Source organism: Plutella xylostella, chromosome 29 (genome assembly GCF_932276165.1).
Source record: "Plutella xylostella chromosome 29, ilPluXylo3.1, whole genome shotgun sequence".
Taxonomy (NCBI): Eukaryota; Metazoa; Arthropoda; class Insecta; order Lepidoptera; family Plutellidae; genus Plutella; species Plutella xylostella.
In genome coordinates, this window is record NC_064009.1 from 6115542 (window position 1) to 6138662 (window position 23121).

The window sequence follows — 23121 nt, forward strand, 5'->3', positions numbered from 1 at the left end:
CATTCAACCGAAGGTTCATCATAGACCGTGGTTTTTTAAATTTAAAAATCTTCCTAAATTAATTGTTTCCATCTTGTGCAGAATTCGTTTGGGTCATTGTTGCTCCCCTGCTTTTCTCAATAAAATAAAACAACGGGATTCGCCCATGTGTGAGTGTGGACAGGACGAGGGGACTCTAGATCATGTTTTCCTGAATTGCCCCATTTTTGGTTTAGACTCATTATATCCATACCTATATAAAATCAAAGTTCCTCTTCCAATAAACTTTCATCAGTTGTTATTAAATTTTCATGACCCTAATTTTATCATCGCTATTAGTAAATTCATTGTTAACAACAAAATCAAGTTATAACTCCATTCCTCAAATAGAAGTATAGATCTATCTATATATAATATGTATTTATCTATTATGTTTATTTATTTATATACACTCGTAAAGTTTTCAAGATCTACCTTCAATAAATTACAATTCAAATAAATACACATGCAGTGTCATGACATGATACTGGCAGAAATTGTTGGCACACCCGACAGATTGCCATAAATAAAATTTCAATTCAATTCACCCAAAAACAAAAATATTTTTTTCAGTGACACAGATACACTTTGTTGCATTGACAGATGGAACAGAATCCTCTGACTGTCATACAGAACAAATAGAAGAAAATTTAAATTTATACAAACTAGAAAAGAACTAGAGAAGAAAAGGGCTATTTTGGCAAATATTTACCAACTAGTACCTATCTACGTATATTTTACAAAAAAATCGGTGGATATAAAATGGGCTCAGAATATTAACGTGTTCGCGATTCTTGAAATAAGGATGGCTAGTGTTCACAGAGTAGCAGTGTTTTTCTCGATTACTTGTCATAGTTGTCATTTATTCGTCATATTTATTTATCTATGAACGTATTTCCAAGTGAGGTGTGTGGTTTAGTATTTTCGGTCAATAATTTTAGTATTTACAATGAAATATTGATCTTTTTATGTTTATAAATAATAATGTGCAGTTATTAAATTTAATGTTATTAGAAATTTATAGTTACGATGGATATATCATAGTTAGAAAATCCAATTCATCGAGGTAATGACACTGAAGAAAATCAGGAAAATGTCAACAAAACCACAAATATCCACAGAACTAAGCGGTTTGTAGATAAATTAAAGTTTATAACATTAAAATTGAATAATATTTATAAAGTAAAACTGTTTCTATTGAACTCTTACTATTTTATTACAGAAAGCATTTCAAATGTATTGGGGAAAAATGTTAAAATATTGTACAAATCCCTCCTTCGGATGGAATCCAGGGGAGATAAGGTGGATAACAGAGTTTTGGTAAGTTATATTGACATCTTTAATTTTGTTACATGTAGATAAGTGCACACATGCAATCTTTCCTATGCAAATATACAATAATATTAACATTAATTATAACTTTAGACTGGTACCAAAAACCCAGATAGATTCTAAATTATCAATAGGCACAATTTCATTACAATTCATGTTTATAAATAAATGCTTATGTATAATTTTATGTTCTATCTACTAAGTACATACAATATACATGGGCATAAATATATTGCTTATACATTTTTACAATACTATATCAATTGAACAATAGTATATTAACCTAGCTGCACCCTAAACTGTATTGAATAACAAGCATTATCTACAACATACACACTGGGACTGAACTATTGTTATCATGACTCATGTAGGTGTGGGTGTGTCACACATTCATTGCAATACCACTTGCCGTGTGCATGTGTAGGTATGCTGTGTTAACAATTGCTATGAGTGTATTTGATTCCTGTGGCCATGCAACACCCACTAGTAATTGTAGACTGTGGTCACATGCAGAATATAAAACTGATGTTCCAATTCACTGTGTGAATTTTAATGCATTTTATACTGTATGTATACATTGCAGGTACCTATACATGGTTTAGCCAGCTGTGTTTTAAATGAACAGTAAAAGATAAATCTCAATTACCTTTTAGTAACATGTAGTCTAAATCTGTTGTGTATTGAAAAACTCACTAGCTTTGTTTAGTATATTCCAACATAAAAAGAGGAAGATACATCTTAGGTACCTATCTCTAGTATCTAGATAAATCTTGAATCATGCAATAAATGTCTGATGACTACTAAGCTATAGTACATGCCAGATAGTCATATGGATCTTCCTTCATGATTTGCATTAGAATAAATGAATATTTTTCAATCAGTTGTTTTAGAATAGAATACAGAATCCAAAACACAACATGTATAAGATGTTTTTTTTTTACTTATTACTTACCCACCATTGCAATATGAATGTCAATCAATTTCTTTTCAGGTTGTAACAGCATACAGAATATTTATCACAACAACAAAAGTACCAACCAGAGTAAGTAAATCATTATAAATAACATACCTAAATAGAAAAATCTCATGAACTTCTTAAATATATTTAATTATTCTAAATTTCATATCTACATAGAGAAATATTTGCTACAAATAATTATTTTCAGATCGACAATGGATTTCACCTGATGGAAATTGAAGCCCTTGAGAGTAAAAAGGCCAATCACCTGTCAATAACACTGATCCACGAACACAAGCCAGTGTCCATTCTAATTGGTGAGTGTCTAATTACTGTATTGTGTGCTAATCACCTGATTTCGTAGACATTGACACCAAAACATAGTTATTCTTGCATTTTCCTCATTACACAATTTTCATGCCATTGTTTTAAAAATGCAAGAACTTTAATAATCTGTTGCAACTTTATGATGTCTGAAAAAATATAATTTAAAGTAACTACCTAAGTAATCATGTCTTATTGCCTTTGGTTGAGAATTTTGGAGAATGTTTTACAAGATAAAATAGATAAGATAGGGAAGAAGTTTTTTTTTCTTTAAGGACACATAATTTTACAACAATTAATGATAATAATAAAGCTCATCTATAGATTGCTTTACCACAGTTATGGTGGTAAAGTTCATATACAGATGGATAAGCTGATTGGATGTTAAATAATGCAACTGATGAAAATATTAATTTAAACATACTCAGCTGCAAAGACGTTTATAAAAAAACCTAGATAGCAAAGTATGTGTTTACTGTTTTTAGGAGAGGAAGGAACAACAGATGGTGTAATGAATGCTATTCACGCATTCGCAGCAGCCTTTGATGATCTATTTCCTAATGTACCAATGGAAGATATTATTAGCAAGGTAAGTTTATACTAATTTATTTGCAATTTTTTAAAAATATAAGAAGGCTATTCTTAGAATTTGTGATAATACTTTTTATCGTGTTTTGTTTGTAAAAACGCATCTAATTGAACAAAGCAGTCAGACTATCTATGGGTTGATGAAGACTTTCCACCTTGATGATTAGATCACATATTATTATTCCGTGATCAATAGAGATACTTCCTTAGTCTAGATTGTGTATAATTTTATTGTATGTCTACTGGCAATCATTTGTTTACTACCACAGTATAAGTCTAGTTACTATATTATATTCTTTCTCTACTCATTACGATATGGGGATCTCAGCGGAGGTGATAGGTGATTCATATTTAGGTATATAGATTATTTTATGATAAGATGATACCGTTTCACATAAAATATAACGAGAAATGCGAATATTGGACACGGTATGCCTTAAATTATAAATGACCTAGTTGAAACTTGCTAATCCAGTTATCGACCGTTGACTAGCACAGTTTTCACTTTCGTTCAAGTTAAAGACCGCTATCTCCAAAATTCGAATCTCTCATGATTTTGGTTGCAAATTAAACAATTTATGTAAGTACTTGGAACTGTTGAAAGCAATTACACTGACCTATAAAAAATCAGATTGATATTCAGTAAACACAATTAGTAAAAATAATAATGATGAGTAACTAAATAAGGATAAGGCAAAGAAGAAGTGTAACTGTGTAACTTCACTTTGAGATGGCCTCAATTCAAATATAACCACATTTTTCCTGAGGACAGTTCCCTATTAATCTCGTGCTACATTATTAAACCCCAATGAATCACCATCTGTTAAAGGCCGGACTTGTTAATCATATCAATTTATTTCTACCAATTTCAATTAAACTACAAGTGTGAATCATTATTGTCGTTGTGCAGGTCAACTTGCCGTTTGAGCTGCCGTCTGTTTGCGGCACTAGGAAGCATTCAACTTGCGGGGACTTCTCTAATCAGTATGCGGCTATGTGCGATCTCTGCCAAACGCCGTTCAGGTAAATGTGACTCATTACGCTTTGTTGATGCTTATCGCGTGCTCTTATGGTTGTAGGTACTGGGAGGCGATGGCGTAAGTTTTTGTTGTGAATTCTTGGTGCCAAGGTCATTAGCCTGTGAGAGAGATCTTTAATGTGATTACCAGATGTTTAGAGATGTACCTACCCACATCACTTGCTAACTACTATGCTATGCTAATTACTATGTAATACCTGACACTCATTACTAAATTTAATTATTTGGGTATTTTGGCCATAGTTCTGAATAAAATTTCTCGGCCTCCGTTACAATTCTTACATAAACTTATGGTACTTAATAATGGAATTGTGTTGAATATTTCAGGGCGGAGGTTGCGTGGGACATCGACACAATATATCTGGCGCACGACATTAGATCACTACACTTGAAAGACTTTGATCATTTAGAACAAAGGTGAGAATATTTCAGAATATAATGATTGTTTAGCGTTTAAACCATTTAAATAACCACTTACTTATCGTAACCTTAAATCGTAAACCGCCTAACTCCACTTTTTGGCGAAAATGACTTTTTGGTATCAATAGAAGCGTTTTTTCAAGGCGCATCTAATCGTATTACTCGTAAATTTCTAAAAAAATTGTGCTCTGAGCAAATTAAATTTTCGTTTTCCTCCTAACTCAAAGACGTGATTTTTAAACAATAAAACCTCGTAACTCCTCCTACTCCCATACAACGAGCGATGTAGGTGGGAGTGAACGTACGTTTTTGCAATAAAACTATGTTTTTTACTTTGTTTTTATTACTACATAGTACTTATTGATCAATTTATACTTAAATTTTGCTGTTTTTTTTGCCATATTATGCTCTAAAATTAAAAGTTATGCGTATGTCACAAACAAAATATTTTGTATATTTTGGTTGGAGTCAGCACTATACTACGTACTAATGTATGTAGGTTTTTTGCAAACAAAGCAGGACGGCTGCTGCAACCCGTTGCTGACGAATCCTCGGCTCCTCCAACCGATCCCATCAGTCATTCTCTTAGAGGCGATGGACTCCTTTGCGAGGGCCCCCAGATTTGGAAGTAGCCCGTGCACTGCATGGCGTGCAGAGCACCAGCTACTTTTTGATTCCGGGGAACTAACATCTTGAAATGCTCCTCAAATGACCAGCAACTATCTACGACGAGGCTGAGGTAGCACATGTGCCGTTCTATAGCAATATGATCATCACTAACCCGCACCCACAGATCTGGTGGCTCCCTGCTCATTAGGAGTTTGTAGGGTGTAAGGAGGGGCGCTGTTTTAGGCCTAGGCGGTGAATCATGCAACACAGCAACTTTCATCTTCGGGATGTCATCCTCGAAGGAAGCTCTCTCAGCCACCTTCTGTGTGTCATCAACAGAATGCATTGTGCTAACCGTTTGCGAGCTAGATTTACAGGACAGTGTTGTATGCCAAGTTCCATTGCAGAGGTGTCCAAGACCGACCCCTGAGAAACTCCGCAACTGACCTCATTCTGCGAAAATAAACCCTTTCTGATCGGGTACTTAATGTACCAGTTGAACCTCTGACTATTTGCTGGAGGTAGGAAGGCCATGAATGGTATTCCAGAGTGGCCCTAAAGGTTCTCCGAGGGATAGAGTTGAACGCGTACATCATGTCTAAACTAACACCCAGCGCAGCTATCCCCGGCCGCGGTTCACACCCTGCTCCAACAGTGAACGAACGCAGAAGTACTTCTACTTATACGTATTATATCCACTATCGATTGTGTATTTCGTAAGCCAAACTGACAATCCAAAAGGTCAAGACTGTTCAACCAGGGATATCACTAGTTTAAAGAGCTTGTCAGCCTCTTACAGCAGGCAGATGAGTCGGTACACAGAAGAAGTATCTCCAGGACTGCTTTCTTTCTTCATGAGCTTTGACGACCGAATGGCGTAGTGGTTAGTGACCCTGACTACTGAGCCGAAGGTCCCGGGTTCGATTCCCGGCTGGGGCAGATATTTGTTTAAACACAGATATTTGTACTCGGGTCTTGGGTGTTGGTATTTATATTTAGTATCTATCTATCTATGTATTTGTGTAGATATATCAGCTGTCCGACAACCATAACACAGGTTCTGCCTAGCTTGGGGTCGGATGGCCGTGTGTGAGATGTCCCCACATATTTATTATTTATTTATTTATTTAACGTGGCCTCTTCCAGTCAGTGGAGAGCTCACTGGCACTCAGGCTGCGGTTTAACAGACAGATTAACTGTCTGTACAAACCAGCTCTGAGCGCCAGCACCCACACACGGTCTGGTATGCCATTGGGGCAAGGAACAGTCTTTTGCGCTCTGTTCCAACTCTCGATCCGTCACTCCTTGGTCGTCAGATGATGATGTTCCTAGTCCATGGGAAACAGCGTGCTTAATACCAGGGTTTCATCGGCGACGGCGGAACCATGGACTCAGTCTGCCTAGTACTGATTTATGTTTACTACTGCTTATAAAGATGATTGCTGATCATACAATCATATTTTTATTAAGTACATCAATACTCTATACACTACTAGTACACTTGACCCCTCTATAAACAAAATATCCTTCCACCCTAAGGTTGTCTTGAAAAAATCGCTTTAAGCGATAAGACCGCCTTCTTTGTACATATTTGTTAGTATTTAAGTTTTGTAAGTTTATTTTATGTGTGTGTGTACAAATAAAGAATATTCTATCTATCTATCTATCTATCTCTATATTTCAAGTAATAGGAAAAGATAGAGAGATTTTATCTATATTTGAATAGCCTAAGTCCATCAAAGAAAACAATATTTTGCTTAATCGAAGTCCGAAAAACTCGTATTTCCAGGAAAAACACGTATCTCCAATAAAAATATTCACATAGAGACTGGGAAAAGCTCGAAAGTCCATTTTATGTATAAATAAATAAAAATAGCAAATTTTACATAGTCACATTCAATCCGGAACCGATTTTTTAGTCTAGTAATTAAAACACATTAGGGGGTGTCCTAACTAGAAGTACATAATAATCAGTTTTTTTTTGTCTCCTGAAAAATTTGCTCGCGTGGAGTTGGGCGGTTTACGATTTAAGGTGACGTTATGTCATATTTGTGCAATAAAGTATCAAATAAATAAGTAAATAAGGATTCATATAGTAATCATTTTATGGTAATGGTACATAAAATACCTTAATCTCAGCAAATGCTGCAAGTACACAGTGTAATGGAATGTACGCAATAAAGCTTTTCAGGCCAGATCCTATTCTAGTCCTCATTTACACCGTTTAATAAAACACCGTTTAGTAAAATAATCCTCTCCATTAACTACCACCCTCTCCACAACACACTAAGTTGCATAAGAAGATATATAAAATGTGCAATAAATACTCAATAACAACCGAAAATTGACTTTCCTGTGTCTTGTACTTCATGTTTTATTTTGCAATCGATATTTTGTTGTTCTCTTACAGTCGTCGAAATATAATAGGCCCGTTTGGACAGCTACAGAAATTTGCTATTTACTCTTGATTTACTTGATGAAATACACAAAAAGACACATAATCTGGCTTATTATTTAACGGCCGAAAGAAAAAAGAACTTTTAAAACACCAAAAGTTACTTATTGTTTAGATTTTTTATTATTTAGGTTTGACACCAGCTGTCATCCCATACATTTTGGGGCTGTCCAAACGGGCCTATTATATTTCGACGACTGTAATCCCTTGTTGCAATTGGTCCACCGACCGTAACGACTGGTGCACATAGACCGGGACTTAATACAATTTTTTGTAAAGGCACACGTGAAAATGTATTCAAAGTCCCTGTCGCTGGCCACCGGTCGCTGTGATCCATGGCCCGTTTGCCCAAGTCTAAAACAATATCTTTGTCTACAGAGATCTAATCCCGCTGCTGATCGCGTTACAACACAACACGTGGTTCACGGGGATCTGCGGCGACGGCGTGCGCGTCGGCGGCGAAGCGTGGGAGGCCGTCGCCAGGGTCATCAGGTAATACTTGCTGTAACTGTATGCTATAGAAATGTGTGACATTTAGGGAAGGAAGGGAACCAAGCGAAACTGCGTCGTGCGTATGAGCAACATCATATTCTATGTTCTATAGGGGATAAAATCGTACCTATCGTTCCTCCAATTTATCCTCTCACGTCCAAAACGAAAATGTATTTGTCAAATGAATATTTTTTATTTTTTATTGTTTGATGCCAAACTGCCATCTGAACGTTAAAGTGGCATGATGTGTTGTATGCTGTCACCTAGACGGGAGTATAATCTCTTTCCATAGTTCTTATCCACCGTAGCTTAGAGCTTTCATGACAAAATCTAACCCGTCTCCAATTACCCCCAGATGCGCGGCGCCGCCCCACCAGAAGCTGAGCTGGCGCGGCGCGTCGCTGCGCGCGGACCACGCGGCGCGGCTCGGCCACGCGCTGTGCCGCGCGCGCCGCCCGCCCGCCATGCACTCGCTCGACCTGTCGCAGAACCACGTCGAGGACAAGGGTCAGTGTGGCACTAGTACTAGATAATACACTGTACACTGCGCGCGGACCACGCGGCGCCGCCCGCCCGCCATGCACTCGCTCGACCTGTCGCAGAACCACGTCGAGGACAAGGGTCAGTGTGGCACTAGTACTAGATAATACACTGTACACTGCGCGCACACTAGTTTATATACCTAAACATTTGTTCACACACAAAAATCATACAGTAATACATTGACCAAAATGTATTGAATTGAATTTATGAACGAATGATAAAACAGTATTCGCAGCCTTGCCGCAATAGACGAATAGCAACTGAGCGAGAAATGGCGTCGCATGCTATTTACACGGTCCACCCGTGCTTCACCACGCATCTCCGAGGGGACCTAAAATGTCCTCTGCGCATTTTGCAAGATACATTAAACACACGAATTAATAATAACACCCTTTTACGACATAATAGACCTATTTCCATGCTCGTATAGGTGATGATGATAATTACAGCCCTATATTTAACACTGGCATTCTATTTCCAGGTGCAATAAGCATACTCTCCGGTCTAGCGCAAAACCCGGACGGGCTTCGTTCCATCTCGCTCTCGCAGTGCGGAGTGACAGGGAAGACGGTATCGCACCTCGCGACCATCCTCAACGACAACGTGTGCCATCTGAGCACGCTGTCTCATCTCGACCTCTCGCACAATAATCTTAAGGACGATGTACATGTAAGTTTATAATTTAGTACTAAATAAAAGTGATTTTATCGCATGTATGAGTTAGTTTCAATTGAGAATGTCTTTACTCATACTTATATTTGCTATCGTCTTGTGCATTATATTGCGTTTCTAATAGTATGTAAATCATTTTGTTTCAGACTCTGTATAATTTTTTGGCGCAGCCGAATGTATTGACGCATTTAAACTTGACGAATACTGAAACTACTTTAGAAAACGTAAGTACTGTTTTTTTTCTTATTCATTAGGTAAGTAGGTACTCTATAACATCACTCACAATTCACAATAAAGGTAAACATTTATATGCCAAACGCTAAACCTGAAGTTCCACTTATGTCCTCTGTACTATTTTGGACACGTGGAAATAATGCTGACTAAAAATCCACCACTCCGAATTTGAAGTTCTCCGTCCCTTTTAGTTGGCTCATTTTTCACACCAATAATTTAACAAGTCAACACATGCCCCAGAATAACCTCCCATGTTTGATCCCAGATGTGGGGAGCCCTACTCCGCGGCTGCGCGGCGCGTCTCTCGGAACTGTCCCTCGGGCGCAACCCGTGGTCTCTCTCGCGCCGGCCCAAGGACCCGCCGCAAGCCTTCCGACAGTTCTTCACGGCTTGTTTAGCCTTGAGCAGCTTGGACTTGTCGTACTGTAAGATGCCGCCGGACGCTTTGAAGTGAGTAATTTTCAGGTTTTAACCATCGAAGTAGAAAAAAAGGCGGAAGGTATCTCGCTAACTAAAAAATAAGGCCACTACCTACATCGAAGTAGAAAAAAGGGTGGAAGGAATCTTGCTAACTAAAAAATGAGGCCGCAACCCGTGGTCTCTCTAGCGCCGGCCCAAGGACCCGCCCCAATCCTTCCGCCAGTTCTTCACGGCTTGTTTAGCCTTGAGCAGCTTGGACCTGTCGTATTGTAAAATGCCGCCGGACGCTTTGAAGTGAGTATTTTTTCATGTTTTAAGTTGTTATTAGTGTATAAAGTATTTCATATTTTGCAAAAAGACGACGTTGAAGACAGGGCGAAGTAGAGACAGAAGGAAGACAAGGAATGCAAACCCCTGAAAGAAGAAAGAGAGAGAGAGGAAGTATTTTATATTTTAACGAATAGGTATGACGCAAGCATTCGGACGTTCTTCACTTATGGCTGTCTAGCGTTTGCGTAGCTTAGATTTGGCCTATTGCAAGATGGGCGCATGTCACTTTGAATTGAATCGAGTGCGGTTAAAGTTTGCACCCACCCAAATCAAATAACGTAATATTTTTCCCTCCCCCAGGAGCCTGCTCCTCGGCCTCGCCTGCAACGAGAGCGCGGGCGGCGTGCGGCTGAGCCTGGCCGGCGTGCTGGCGTCGGCGCAGGCCGCGCACGTGCTGGAGTCGTGCGTGCACGGCGTGCGCTGCCTCACCACGCTCGACCTCAGCGACAACAGTCAGTTATTGCGCTAGTAGTGTGTTAGAGATAGCGTAGATTGCTACATGTCAGGCTCGAATGACCATTTACAAAGCGACCTCAGCGACAACAGTCATTTATTGCGCTACTAGTGTGTTAGAGGTAGCGTAGATTGCAAGAAATAAAGAAATAGATGCGCTTTATAAAAATGAAATGTCAGGTTTGAAGGACGCTATTGTAGAACGCCAGGTATACAAAAATGCTCTAATAGGTAAATATTCAGGCGCAAACATGCTAGTCGAGATGCCATTGTCGTTTTGGTATGTGAATCAAAGCCCTAAGCTATCGTATATCACATGCAAAGCAGAAATGTGCCTAATAAATTGAATTAAGCAGGATATTACAGTATAGATATTTATAGAGAGAGATACAGTCACCGCGCACACCAGCCTTTATAAAATATCCACCCCTATTTGTTACAGACATGGAATACGAGCTCTCAGGCATAATCCGCGCGATCGGCAAGAACCAGTCCATCACTGGCCTGTCGCTGTCTCGACTCACGGGCAAGAGGTCCTTCGCCGCGCCGCTAGTGCAGGCGTTAGTGCATACACTGCAGGAACCTGATTCAGCATTGACGGACTTAAATCTTAGTGACTGTAAACTTAAGGTGAGTTGTCTATGCTATGCCGTATGTTACTGTGTTTGTAGTCGTTAGTTCTTGGTTTGCGGCGCTTCCAGTGCAGTGCAGGCGTTAGTGCATAAACTGCAGGAACCTGATTCGGCGCTTACTGACCTCAATCTTAGTGACTGCAAACTCAAGGTGCGTTGTTTGTACCGTATGTTACTGAGTTCAATTCAATTTACAGCTTGGACTTTTTGTATTGTAAGATGCCGCCGGACGCTTTGAAGTGAATTTTTCGTAGGTTGCTCCGTAGCCTTTACCGGGAAAACCTAAAGAGGTATTTTACTGCCTGTTTGGCATTGAGTAGCATAAGTAGCATGGATGTGAAGTATTCAATATTAATTGAAATTTATGGCAATAACCCTCCGGTGTCGGATGAGGCCCATGTTCTATTAGACCATCACTGGGCTATCGCTGTCTCGACTCACGGGCAAGAGGTCCTTCGCGGCACCGCTAGTGCAGGCGCTAGTGCACACACTGCAGGAACCTGATTCAGCTCTGACGGATCTCAATCTTAGTGATTGCAAACTTAAGGTGCGTTGTCTATATGTAATGTATCTAATAACGTATGTCACTGTGTTTAGTTCAGATAGTAATTTTTCGGTCAAGGCGCTGCTAGTGCACACACTGCAGGAGCCCGACTCAGGGCTCATTTGACCTCAATCTTAGTGACTGTAAACTTAAGGTGCGTTTTTTGTACAGTATGTAACTGTGTTTAGTTAAATTTACGCAAGTTTTCCACCTTAGTTACTGGCGCGCAAAAGTATAGAAAAAACGAATCCTTACAGTCTAAATAAAAAAATAATAATAAGCAACAACACTTATACAATTAACAATAATTAATTAAAATTATTATTCTGCTCAATAGCAGAACATAGGTACCTACGATTTTGGGTTCGTTAAATACGGCAGCGGGAACATAATCTCACATGCAATAAAATACAAATTTCAATTATTTCCAGGGCGACCTCTACGGGCTACTAAACGCGTTAGGCGGCGCGCGGCGCCTGCGCACGCTAGACGTGAGCGGCAACCTGGCGGGCGACGCCGGCGCGCGGCTGCTAGCTAAAGCACTGCAGTGTAATTGTACGCTGCAGACGCTGTATATAGACAGGAACGCGTTTAGTTTGCAAGGTGAGTTTTTGTTTGACTTTCACTCGATTCTCTGGACTGGTGATTTATCCTAGTATGTTTAAAATGTCGTGTTGTCAACCCTCACTCATTATTTACTGCCCTATTTTGTGATTATATCGTGAGCGTTGGCTCTGGACGTGAGCGGCAACCTGGCGGGCGACACCTGCGCGCGGTTGCTAGCTAAAGCTCTCCAGTGTAACTGTACGTTGCAGACGCTGTATATAGACAGGAACGCGTTTAGTTTGCAAGGTGAGTTTTTGTTTGTTAGATTTACTGGACTCGAGATACTCTATATGATATGTTTAAAAGCTGGAAGTGTGTGGCAACCTGGCGGGCGACGCCGGCGCGCGGTTGTTAGCTAAGGCCCTTCAGTGTAATTGTACGCTGCAGACGCTGTATATAGACAGGAACGCGTTTAGTTTGCAAGGTGAGTTTTTTCTAAGCCTCTTCTCCCACTACGCAACTCTCAAGCGACGCAACCCTCGGTCGCTTATATTTGACGAGTCAACGACGCGTCGAAGACCCGCTTTTATATGCGATCATGGGTGACCTCGCAGTCGCGTCGCTTGAGAATCGCGTCGTGGTAGAAGGGGCTAACTGAAACGAAATCCACTAACTAGTATGTTAACCCTCTGTCATTTGACTGCCCCATCTAAGTGATTACATCGTAAGCGTTGGCTCTTGAAGTGAGCGGCAATCTGGCGTAATAACACAATTATAATCATTACCTCCTGTCGCTCAGGTCTGACGGACATAGCGACGGCGCTGCGTCGCTCGGTGTCGGTGCGGCGCGTGGAGTTCCCCGGCTGCGACGCGGCGGGCGGCGGCCGCGGCGCCAGCGAGCGCGTGGCGGCGCTGTGGCGCGACCTGCACGAGAGGTACGCTCGCACTGTGACGTCATCATAGCGACGGCGGAGCGTCGCTCGGTGTCTCTGCGACGCGGCGGGCGGCGGCCGTGACGTCATCATCATTAGTCAATAATCGGTGACCGTCTCAAAGAGAGTGACACTAAACTATGTGTTTCTAATCCGACCAGTGACCACTGCCAAAAGCCGTATTCTCTTATACGTACCACTGCCGACAGCCGAATATTGTTACTTTCGACTAGTATCACCATAACATTTCCTTTCTTGATTAACACAAAACAGAAAAAATTGTACACCTCAAAACATTATTTTCACATTAAACATTTCCCCAACAGACTAGCAAGCAACGCGGCGCCCTCTCACTCGCACCGGCTGCGCGCGCTCGCCCTAGAGCGGGCTTGGGCGGGCGGCGACGCGTCGGCGGCCATCGCGGCGTGCGCGGCCGCCGCTCTGCCGCCGCCCGCCCTGCCCGCCGCCACCGAGCGCGCCGCCGCCGCCGCGCACCAGATACTGCACCAGTATTTACAGGTACAGTCGGATATATCCGGCTCGAAGGACCCATGGTTGTAGCTTGCAGTTATAATTTATACATTTTAGTGTTCCTAGCCAACAGTAATACTTTGAATCGTATATTGTTTACGGTATCAGTACCATATTTTACACGCAAACAATTTATTGTAACATTCGGGTCGTAAAACATTCGATTCGGCAGCTGCGTTCTAATGTCGCATTATAATAATTGGACCCATCATAACGTTTTATTACAGACGGTCGAATGGCGTAATGGTTAGTGGCCCTGACTGCTATGCCGAAGGTCTCGGGTTCGATTCCCGGCTGGGGCAGATATTTGTTTAAAGACAGAGATTTGTACTCGGGTCTTGGGTGTTGATATTTATATTTAGTATCTATCTATCTATGTATTTGTGTAGATATATCAGCTGTCCGACACCCATAACACAGGTTCTGCCTAGCTTGGGGTCGGATGGCCGTGTGTGAGATGTCCCCACATATTTATTTATTTTAATTCCCAGCGCTGCAGCGAAGTGTTCGCGGCGATGGGCGGCAACGCGCACGGCGGCGAGCTGGTGACGCTGCAGGCGGTGCGCGACGCGCTGCAGCCGTGCGCCTGCGCGCTGCAGGACCTGCTCAAGTGAGTGTCTGTAGTGTAGTGACGAGCTGCGGCGAGGCGGCAACGCGCACGGCGGCGAGTGGCATAAACCACAGGTCGCTCTTTGGCTCATTCTGATCATTGGATTGTGTTTGGAGCTACAATTCCGTTTTTATTGATGGAATTTTACCCCACTTATGTGAAAATATTGCCATTGAATCATTGTGTCTCCAAAATCTTTATTCTTTTCCTAATATTGACATAAATTTCAACTTTCTCCCCTCAGCGAGGCGGTGGAGCAGCTGGCGCTGTGGGCGTGCGAGGGCGTGGACTGCGCGGACAGCGAGCCGCGCCGCGCGGGCGCCATGCCGGACCTGCTGGCGGCGCGCGAGCACGCGGGGGTGAGCGCTGTGTCTGCTAGTAGTGTGGCGAGCGGCGGTCCCGGGCTCGACCCCCGGCGGCGAGGCGTGGAGCAGCTGGCGCTGTGGGCGTGCGAAGGCGTGGACTGCGCGGACAGCGAGCCGCGCCGCGCGGGCGCTATTCTATTATAGTGCGCGCGGAACTAGCTACAACATAAATGCATCATTCTGAGCAATCTAGTCTGATTTTTTTGTCGCACTGGTATTAACACATTATGCTCACCGACAGTCTTGTGATCCCTTGTGCGAGTCTATTTAACTTATGTTTTAATAAAATTGTCCATGTTCCATGCAACGCAGAAATTGGATTATTTGAACTTGGTAAGTTACCTATTATTTTGTTTACACATAGACAAAATTTACGCTGCATTGTGCGGTAGATCCCACAAAGAGTACACTCAGAGAAGTAACTATACATACATATAACAACAACAACACAATAGTTTAAATGTTATAGTTACAAATTCAACATCTACGTTCCAGGCGACGCCGCTAGGGGGCCGCAGACGCGAGCGCGGCGGCCGAAGGGTTAGGCCGAAGTCCGTGGCCGAACAGCAGTGCAGTAGCAACGAGATGCTATCTCTGCCGCCACTGTTGGCCGAAGCGGCCGACGCGCTAGCCGAATTACCTGCTCACACTCTGCAACATCTTGTCAAAGGTAAATAAGAAATAATTATTAAGCATTGAAAAAAATATGTTTTCCTATTATTAACCGAAATTCGCTTGCAATTAAACAATCCGAAATAAAATTTCCATCATACGTACTTATTTACTCTTATTTAAAAACTTGAACCCCAGCAGCTTAACCAACTAACATATAAATTGTGTTCACAGGTCGCCCAAGACGCGTAAAAACGAGAGCTCCGACGCGGCCTATAACTGACCAATGTCAAGACATCGATGAAGGTATGTCCCACGCCACCAGTTTCCCATTAATCTTGATACTATTTTCATTGACGTTCATAACATTAAAAATGTTCTTAAAAAAATGCTTCTTAGTGTGAACTGTATGTATTTGTATGTGTGTGTTTGTCTGAATCGATATTTTTTATTGTTCCCAGGTCTGGAAGAGTTCTGGCGCTGCCGCTCGCCGCCGTCGGAGCGCGCGTCACTATCATCTCGCACGCCGCTCACCTCGCGCTCGCTGCACTCCCTGTCCTCTCTACACTCGCCCACGCTGCAGGACGACACCATGTAAGCACATACACTCATCCTCCCAGTGCCGCCGCTCACCTCGCGCTCGCTGCACTCCCTGTCCTCTCAACACTCGCCCACGCTGCAGGACGACACCATGTAAGCACATACACTCATCCTCCCAGTGCCGCCGCTCACCTCGCGCTCGCTGCACTCCCTGTCCTCTCTACACTCGCCCACGCTGCAGGACGACACCATGTATGAAATACGTCCTCAAAAACAGAAACTACCGGTGGCTTAAGAAAAAAATACAATCTTCTTCATCCACTAGAGCTGATTTATGGTTTATCACCGGGATGAAAGCAGTAGCCACTTAGAATAGCGTCAGTCGCTGGCTGCCCAGGGTGCGCTAGACATGTGCAAAAACGGTTGATACGTTACTCTAGGGAGGCTCCTTTCGTGCACCACTAAATACAATAATAGCACCACGCGCCCCTTATTGACTCGTTTTGTTTTCCAATGTTACAGGTACAGTGGGACATCGGGTGAAAGCACGCCAGTCTTGCAGTTGGAGCCAGGTAATTGCTCTTTTAAGATAATGCATAGATTTATCGACGAACCGTTACGATTAGGGGCAACGTAACGAGTTACGGAAAGGAAAAATATAAGTAACGACATCAAGCGCTGTGCTATGTAAGTTACTCACAATTCAGGTCCACCAACCCGCTATAGGCCTGCGTGGTGGACTACAGCCTAAACCCCATCCTTCATTGGAAGGAGACACGTGCCCCAGCAGTATGGCTTGCGACGATGATAAATTTATATGAATATTTATTATATTCTGTGAACGTGGTAATTTGCAGAAGTTTCTCGGTGCAAGTCGACGGACAACGTTGGCACGAAGGCGAATGCCTCCACGCCGCCGCCGTCGCGCTCTTCAGACAACGTCAACACTATGGGTAAGCAGGAAAATTACTCTTATTCAATGATGAACATAATGGCCGTTTTCTGTATATGCAATCTATTGGTAACATTTTTGCCATTGGACATTGCTTTTTTCTGACGTACTTCGGTTGTGTTCGTTTTCTGATAGCAACAAAATAAAATTATCATTAGGTTGGATATTCGAAACGGCCGTTACCGGGTGTGTGTCATGTAATTTTGTCTCGTACCATAATATCATCATTGGGTGCATATAAAGGGAGTTAATTTATAAAGTAGTACCTTAATAACGGAGAAATAAGCTCATTTATTTAACTACATTATTGCACTGCACCATAATTTTAATAAATAATTAACTAAAACGTCAGATTAACTTTTACGAGCACATTTATATAGTTGGTACGTATTTTAGTCAGAACTCAATGTTAAAATAGTTGCCTCTCAAGAATAACTCTCAAGATTTTATTCCACTAAAATAGGTCAACAATGATTTTATGATGTAGGTAAATGCTGCTATTGTAATGACGTGAATGCTTGTGATTTGTGAAACCGCCACCAGCCTTTATAACCCCGCGAGCACAATGCTTCTGTTTTGTGATACTTGATAAAATCGCCTCTCTATGAAAACTTAGTGAAAAGTCAGTGACTCTTATTTATCACATACTTTATTTCATGCAACTTTGTCACCTGTCCCGATAAAACGATTTAACTGCGAAACGTTTGCATCTTCTAAATTTGACCAATATTACAGTGATACCAACTTATCTGACCCGGTTCCACTTATTTCTAGCGGATGCCTATGTCCTTAGCTTTTTTTAAATGGAAAAACAAAAGAAAACAGTTGTGCGAAAAGCAATCGCTTCGTTGATCGCTCAACCACAAATCCAAGCTTATAATGGACAACATTTCATTTTCTTTACCCTATATTTTTATTAGTTATTTGGAAAGTTTATAGAAAATTAGTGGACCCGTATTTTTTTATTTTGTATATACATAAATTTTTGCATGTTATTTTTAACTTTAAAGTTAATTATTTTAAAACCGGAAGTGACGTCACATATTAGGCTCAATTTTTATTTTTGTCTATTGCCTGAGTCTCGAAAAAAAACATAAACGACACTGACAAGTGACATTTAAACTTTGTTTACATGCCAACCAACAAATGGGTCATTTTCAAATGACCTTGATATTTCTAATGATGGAAAGTAGGTACTTATCATGTAAAAAAATAATCAGAAGCATTTTTTCAGCTGCGAGGGCGGTGGCATGCTCTGGGAGATATTATATAGAGGTCATCTCTAAATAATAAATAAAAAAAATAGTCAGAAAGTATCAGAGCAGAATTAATGAAAATTACCCAAATAAACAACAACGTCACGATAAAACGTCAACGTCAATCAAAAATGAAAGTGACAGTTACTTTGTTTTTAAATCTATAGGCTTTGATCATCAAAATGCATCGCACCTGATGCATGACGTCATCAGCACTTTTTACTATTTTATGATTTTCTCAAAAATGATACATCCAAAAAATACAAAAACATTTTTTTTGTGGCCTTTAGAGCTAAATCTCGAAATGGTTTTCGATTTATAGCAGCTTTAGTTTTTTGAAATGTTGTCCATTGGTCTAAGAACCCATAGTCTATGGTAGCCCAGACGAGTTGATATCACTATCCGCTTCCACTTCCCGTGTGTGTACGTGTGCTTGTCGGCTAGGGAACGGCTCGCGCACGCCGGGCAAGGCGCGGCCCTGGTCCGTGGCCGGCGTCAACGCGGAGCCCGCCGCCGCTTGCACCACAGGTGAGGGCTTACCACGTGCATGAGTGATAGGATAGTGATAAAGAGTTAGTTCCTGAAGGGCTAGCACGGGGCGCCACTCGCTCTTGAGGCTGCGCGATGTGAGTAAGCGCGATGCAAAACTTTTGTCACGTCTTAATTGCTCACCGTGCTAGCCCTTCTGTTGTATTGCCTCACATGTACATCTATGATCCATGTGAAGAGCTGCGTTCGTAAGATCCCAACGCACTGCAAGCGCGGCGCAATGCTAACCGCACTGAAGCGACGCTGCAGAATGGTTTTTTTTTCCCGTTCTGCGTTTGACCTAACTTTCTGGTGTGATATGAAATCTGATGGGTGAAGAATGTGTTATATTATGAGTATAACAAGTAAAAATTCATAGGTAACATATCTGTATGTATCTTATACTTAATTTATTTGATTGTGAAATTCTTAACTACATTAATATAATTTTGATTTAGGTACCTACTTCAATTTAGTGTTAGTGTTTGACACCAACTGTACGCCTAGCATGGCGCGCCAAATAAAAACGGCTTCGCTGATATCGCCCGGCCCATTGACAACATTTTAACAGCTCTTAGTGCGCGCCATGCTCGTATGAAAATAGCATCCGAACTCGACCCTTATCGTATAAACCCTTAATCTTATTTAACATTAATAACATAACCAGTGGCATGTACAACTATATAACCTGTGTTGACTAATGGTGTAATTCCGGTGGCGGCGTGCAGAGGGCGTGGAGGCGTGCGTGGGCGGCTCCATCGTTGGCATCACGCCCGGCGCCGCGCTAACCAGTAACCAACTCTCTGACGCTATACTGTACTGATCTGTGTGGCTGCACTGCCTTGTCTGTGGCTAGGTAACCGCTGTTAGCGTGACGGTGCGGAATTGCTTGTGATGCCTGGAATAAAGGCTCCGACACACAAGCGGACGCGACGCAAGTGTGTCGGCGCCTTTAGGGGTTAGAGCTTCGGTTCGTAGAACTTTCTGGAGCTCTATTTACACCTATTAGTTATGCCGTAGCGGTGTCGCTTAGGTTTCAATAGGGCTTTGACATACCTAAGACTTTTCAATAAGATATCCATCCATTATCAGCAATTTTGTACCGTCGTCGCGACTAAAGCCTTCTAGTTTTGTGTGCCTCGGTTATGGCTGCTTTATCTACTTGATATGTGTGGTCTTGTGGTGTGTTCTTACTGGTCTGAAACTTGAGTTATCGGTACAGAGAATTTTCCGGTATCGAGCAGTAATCGCATAATCTTAATCAGTTTCACAGCAGTTAAGCAAATACTATTTTATGGAACTGTAATTTTGTGCCTATTTAAGTGATTACGCTGCGGTGGCAGAATGTAGCTCTTCAAGGCATAATTATGTAGGTATAAGGTTTAACACTTACTGCCTGAACCGGAATCTTCTCAGTACGACCAACTTTTGCCTGAAACTGTAGTTTATAGGATTTATTTACTGCTTGTCTTAATTTCCTGTAAGTTTTATCATAAGCAGGTTTTGTTGCTCTTTTAAATCAACTACTGCTATACTACAACTCTTTACTTCTGCATATTAGCACTATTAGTGTATGGCACTAAAAAGTAAATCCCTACAATATAAATATACTTACATTAAGTTATATTTTGCATGACTGTAGTTGATAGTGGCATGAACCCATAAGCATGGAAAGTCTAATCAGTACCTACATGTACCCACGCACATAAATAGTAATAATCATTCTTACTACAAACAGCAAATTATACCTCTTGATTTTATTTACAGGCTCAATGCTACGAGATCATCCTTTAACTCCAGGTAATTTATATACTTTTTCATACTCAAGTATTACTTATCCAAAACTGGGGTGACTGGAGTCATTCTGAAAAACTTTTGTTCTACGAGTTTTGGAAATTCGCGAAAAAAAAAAATTTCACCCCCTTTCGGTATAGCTACCCTACCTTTTTGCAACACCCTGTATAGGAAATAGAATCCTGATCAACTGATATCTTGTAGAATTCGTCTAACAGGACATAATACTAAGCAAAATATTAATTTGGCTGAGCAATGATGTTGAATTTCAACTAACGGGTTTGTTTCACTTGTTTACAGAGAGTAGTGAGACCTAAGCCGAGGCCAAGCCGAGGCGGTTGCGGGCGGCGCGAGGAACGCGACAGTCACGTGATAGCGGAGCAGGGTTCAATGTCCACAGTAACACTGAATTTATTGTAAAGGTCCGTACGCACTCGACCTGTACCGAACATTACTTGATCGAGCCTTTGTGATTGTGAAATTTATGGATAAAATGCGAGCTACTTCAAAAGGCTAGAGCACGAAGCTATACAAATTTACCTAATTATGTATTTAGGAACTAGTAGACTCGGTCAAGGAAGGTTAAGCGTCAAGATTGGGCTCTCCGTCGCCATCACACACCTTCCTAAATTCAGTTTGTAGATGATGATGAGCGTGCGTGAATAAGATAATAAAAATTTAAAGTCCGAATTACTTTAGGAAGGTGTGAAATAAGCCCAATGTGCGTACATACCTTTACTCACATGCTCATCATTGTGCCACAGTTAGAGATCTTTTTGATAAACGTAATTTAAATTACCAACTTGCAGCCATTTTAGTTTTGCCAGTATGTAGTCGATAAGCGTACAGTTACAAATACATAGTATGAATCGAATAGAAGGATGGTAAGCAACAGAGTAGTTTGCGGATGTGACATGGCCACAACTTGCATATTTCGAATCTAAAAGCCTAACAATTTTATTGTAGTTAGCGTTAAAATAAATTAGCTCATCTATTAAGATATTGTTAAAATGATAACATTCTCTGCATTTGAAACTATTTGTACAGTTTAAGAGCACGCGCAAACTAAACTTTGCCTACAATGTGTGAACGGCCACACGTGCCTAGAATCAAAGTATATTTTATTTTAAGATTTATTTAAAAATATTTAACCACATTATAATAGACATGTCAAATTCTTTATTTATCTTTACTGTGATTCAGTTAGTATTATAATTTTGTTTTGTATCAATGTAGTCACCATAATTATGTTAGCATGCATAATTAAATTAAACTTAGATTTTATGAGTTCGTTAAAGACAAACATTATGTATGTATTCCAAAATTGAGACAACCGTTGGTCTTTCCTAGTCATTGATAAAGGCCTATTACATAAAACGCACAATTAATTTCAAGTTATGATGAGGTACTTCCATTGGTTTCTTAATAATATTCTTACAAATAAAATATAGTGGAAAGATATCTTCCAATCTTACTATCATTCCTTTGAATAAATAAATAGTAGGATTCGAGTATTTTAAAAATATGAACAAGTGTGATTTTAACAATGAAGTTCAAACATGAAGTGGTTTTGTAGATTAGTGATTTCCAGAGTGATCTAATGGTTCAATTTTACGATAATTATGATGAAGTAGAACGAAAAGAACTCACTGCGTATGTTAAGTGTTCATTAGAGTTAATATACTGCCGAGAAATTCGTTAAGCCGGTCTTTTTCTGAACTATCTGATATAGATTTGTGTTGTATAGTATATTGCTAAATTATTTCAATGTATTTTTATATTCCATTCCATTAAGTTACGTACCTATATGTTATGATTTTATCTAGCTCTTCGGTACCAGACTGATTTAAAGGTACTTTTATTTTATGGTGCAATTTATTGTCTAGAGCGTTGTGATAATCTGTTTACAATTACATACATTATACAGCAATATTTCCTAGTTTTATTGGTAAAAATCCTTTGTTCCCATCGAGTCACACATCAAACCTGTCACACTGTATACGGTTGGGAATTATTCATAAAAAGTGTGCCATCTAGTCACAGTGTTACTCGATGGGAGTGTTACTCGTTGGGAATGCTTTATTTCTGAATTCCAAACCAGCCTCTGTAACTGGATGGGAAAATTAACTAGAAAATTCCCAACTGTTCTCCTGTTACTCGTTAAGATTTGTTCAGTGATGATGAATGATGATGATGCCTAACCAGTGTAGGTACTGTGACTTATATTAGTATTTATTATTACGTATTTTTTTATTTTCGTTTCATGAAAAAGTATGAATATAGAAATAATTATTCCGATAAAATAAATTTTATTAAACTAATTAACAATAAAATTATAAAATCAAAACCGAATTATAAAATCTGATACTGGATGGGTAGTAGGTACAGCAGT

The 23121-nt window shown here is 40.7% G+C and overlaps 1 protein-coding gene across 8 annotated transcripts; it reads left to right on the forward strand.

The window, feature by feature from the left end:
- The first annotated feature begins 883 nt into the window (after positions 1-883).
- LOC105394771 (F-actin-uncapping protein LRRC16A) lies at positions 884-22661 on the forward strand. 8 transcript variants are annotated; one of them, XR_007268057.1, is made up of 29 exons: positions 884-1148; positions 1241-1338; positions 2342-2392; positions 2517-2625; positions 3118-3221; positions 4131-4243; positions 4587-4676; positions 8122-8235; positions 8591-8742; positions 9260-9447; positions 9597-9674; positions 9950-10134; positions 10735-10886; positions 11330-11517; positions 12495-12666; positions 13409-13544; positions 13868-14060; positions 14564-14682; positions 14927-15041; positions 15360-15380; positions 15543-15717; positions 15894-15965; positions 16121-16253; positions 16722-16771; positions 17057-17152; positions 18852-18935; positions 19664-19791; positions 20703-20735; positions 21030-22661. XR_007268057.1 is itself a non-coding variant. In XM_048631850.1 (29 exons), the coding sequence occupies exons 1-29, from the start codon at positions 1088-1090 to the stop codon at positions 21044-21046; spliced, it is 3162 nt and encodes a 1053-aa protein (XP_048487807.1). In that variant the 5' UTR covers positions 884-1087; the 3' UTR covers positions 21047-22661. The 8 variants fall into 8 exon arrangements, 6 of the variants coding, with proteins under 6 accessions (XP_048487807.1, XP_048487809.1, XP_048487810.1 ...); XM_048631850.1 differs by having other exon boundaries at positions 19664-19726; XR_007268058.1 differs by lacking the exon at positions 18852-18935.
- Positions 22662-23121: the final 460 nt, after the last annotated feature.

What these genes read in the sequence shown, in the direction of transcription:
- LOC105394771 (XM_048631850.1), top strand. Translation starts at nt 1,088, where the DNA reads ATGACACTGAAGAAAATCAGGAAAATGTCAACAAAACCACAAATATCC. An exon ending in ACGCTGCAGGACGACACCAT is followed by an intron (nt 16,254 to 16,721) that starts GTAAGCACATAC and finishes CCAATGTTACAG; the next exon opens with GTACAGTGGGACATCGGGTG. An exon ending in AGACAACGTCAACACTATGG is followed by an intron (nt 17,153 to 18,851) that starts GTAAGCAGGAAA and finishes CTTGTCGGCTAG; the next exon opens with GGAACGGCTCGCGCACGCCG.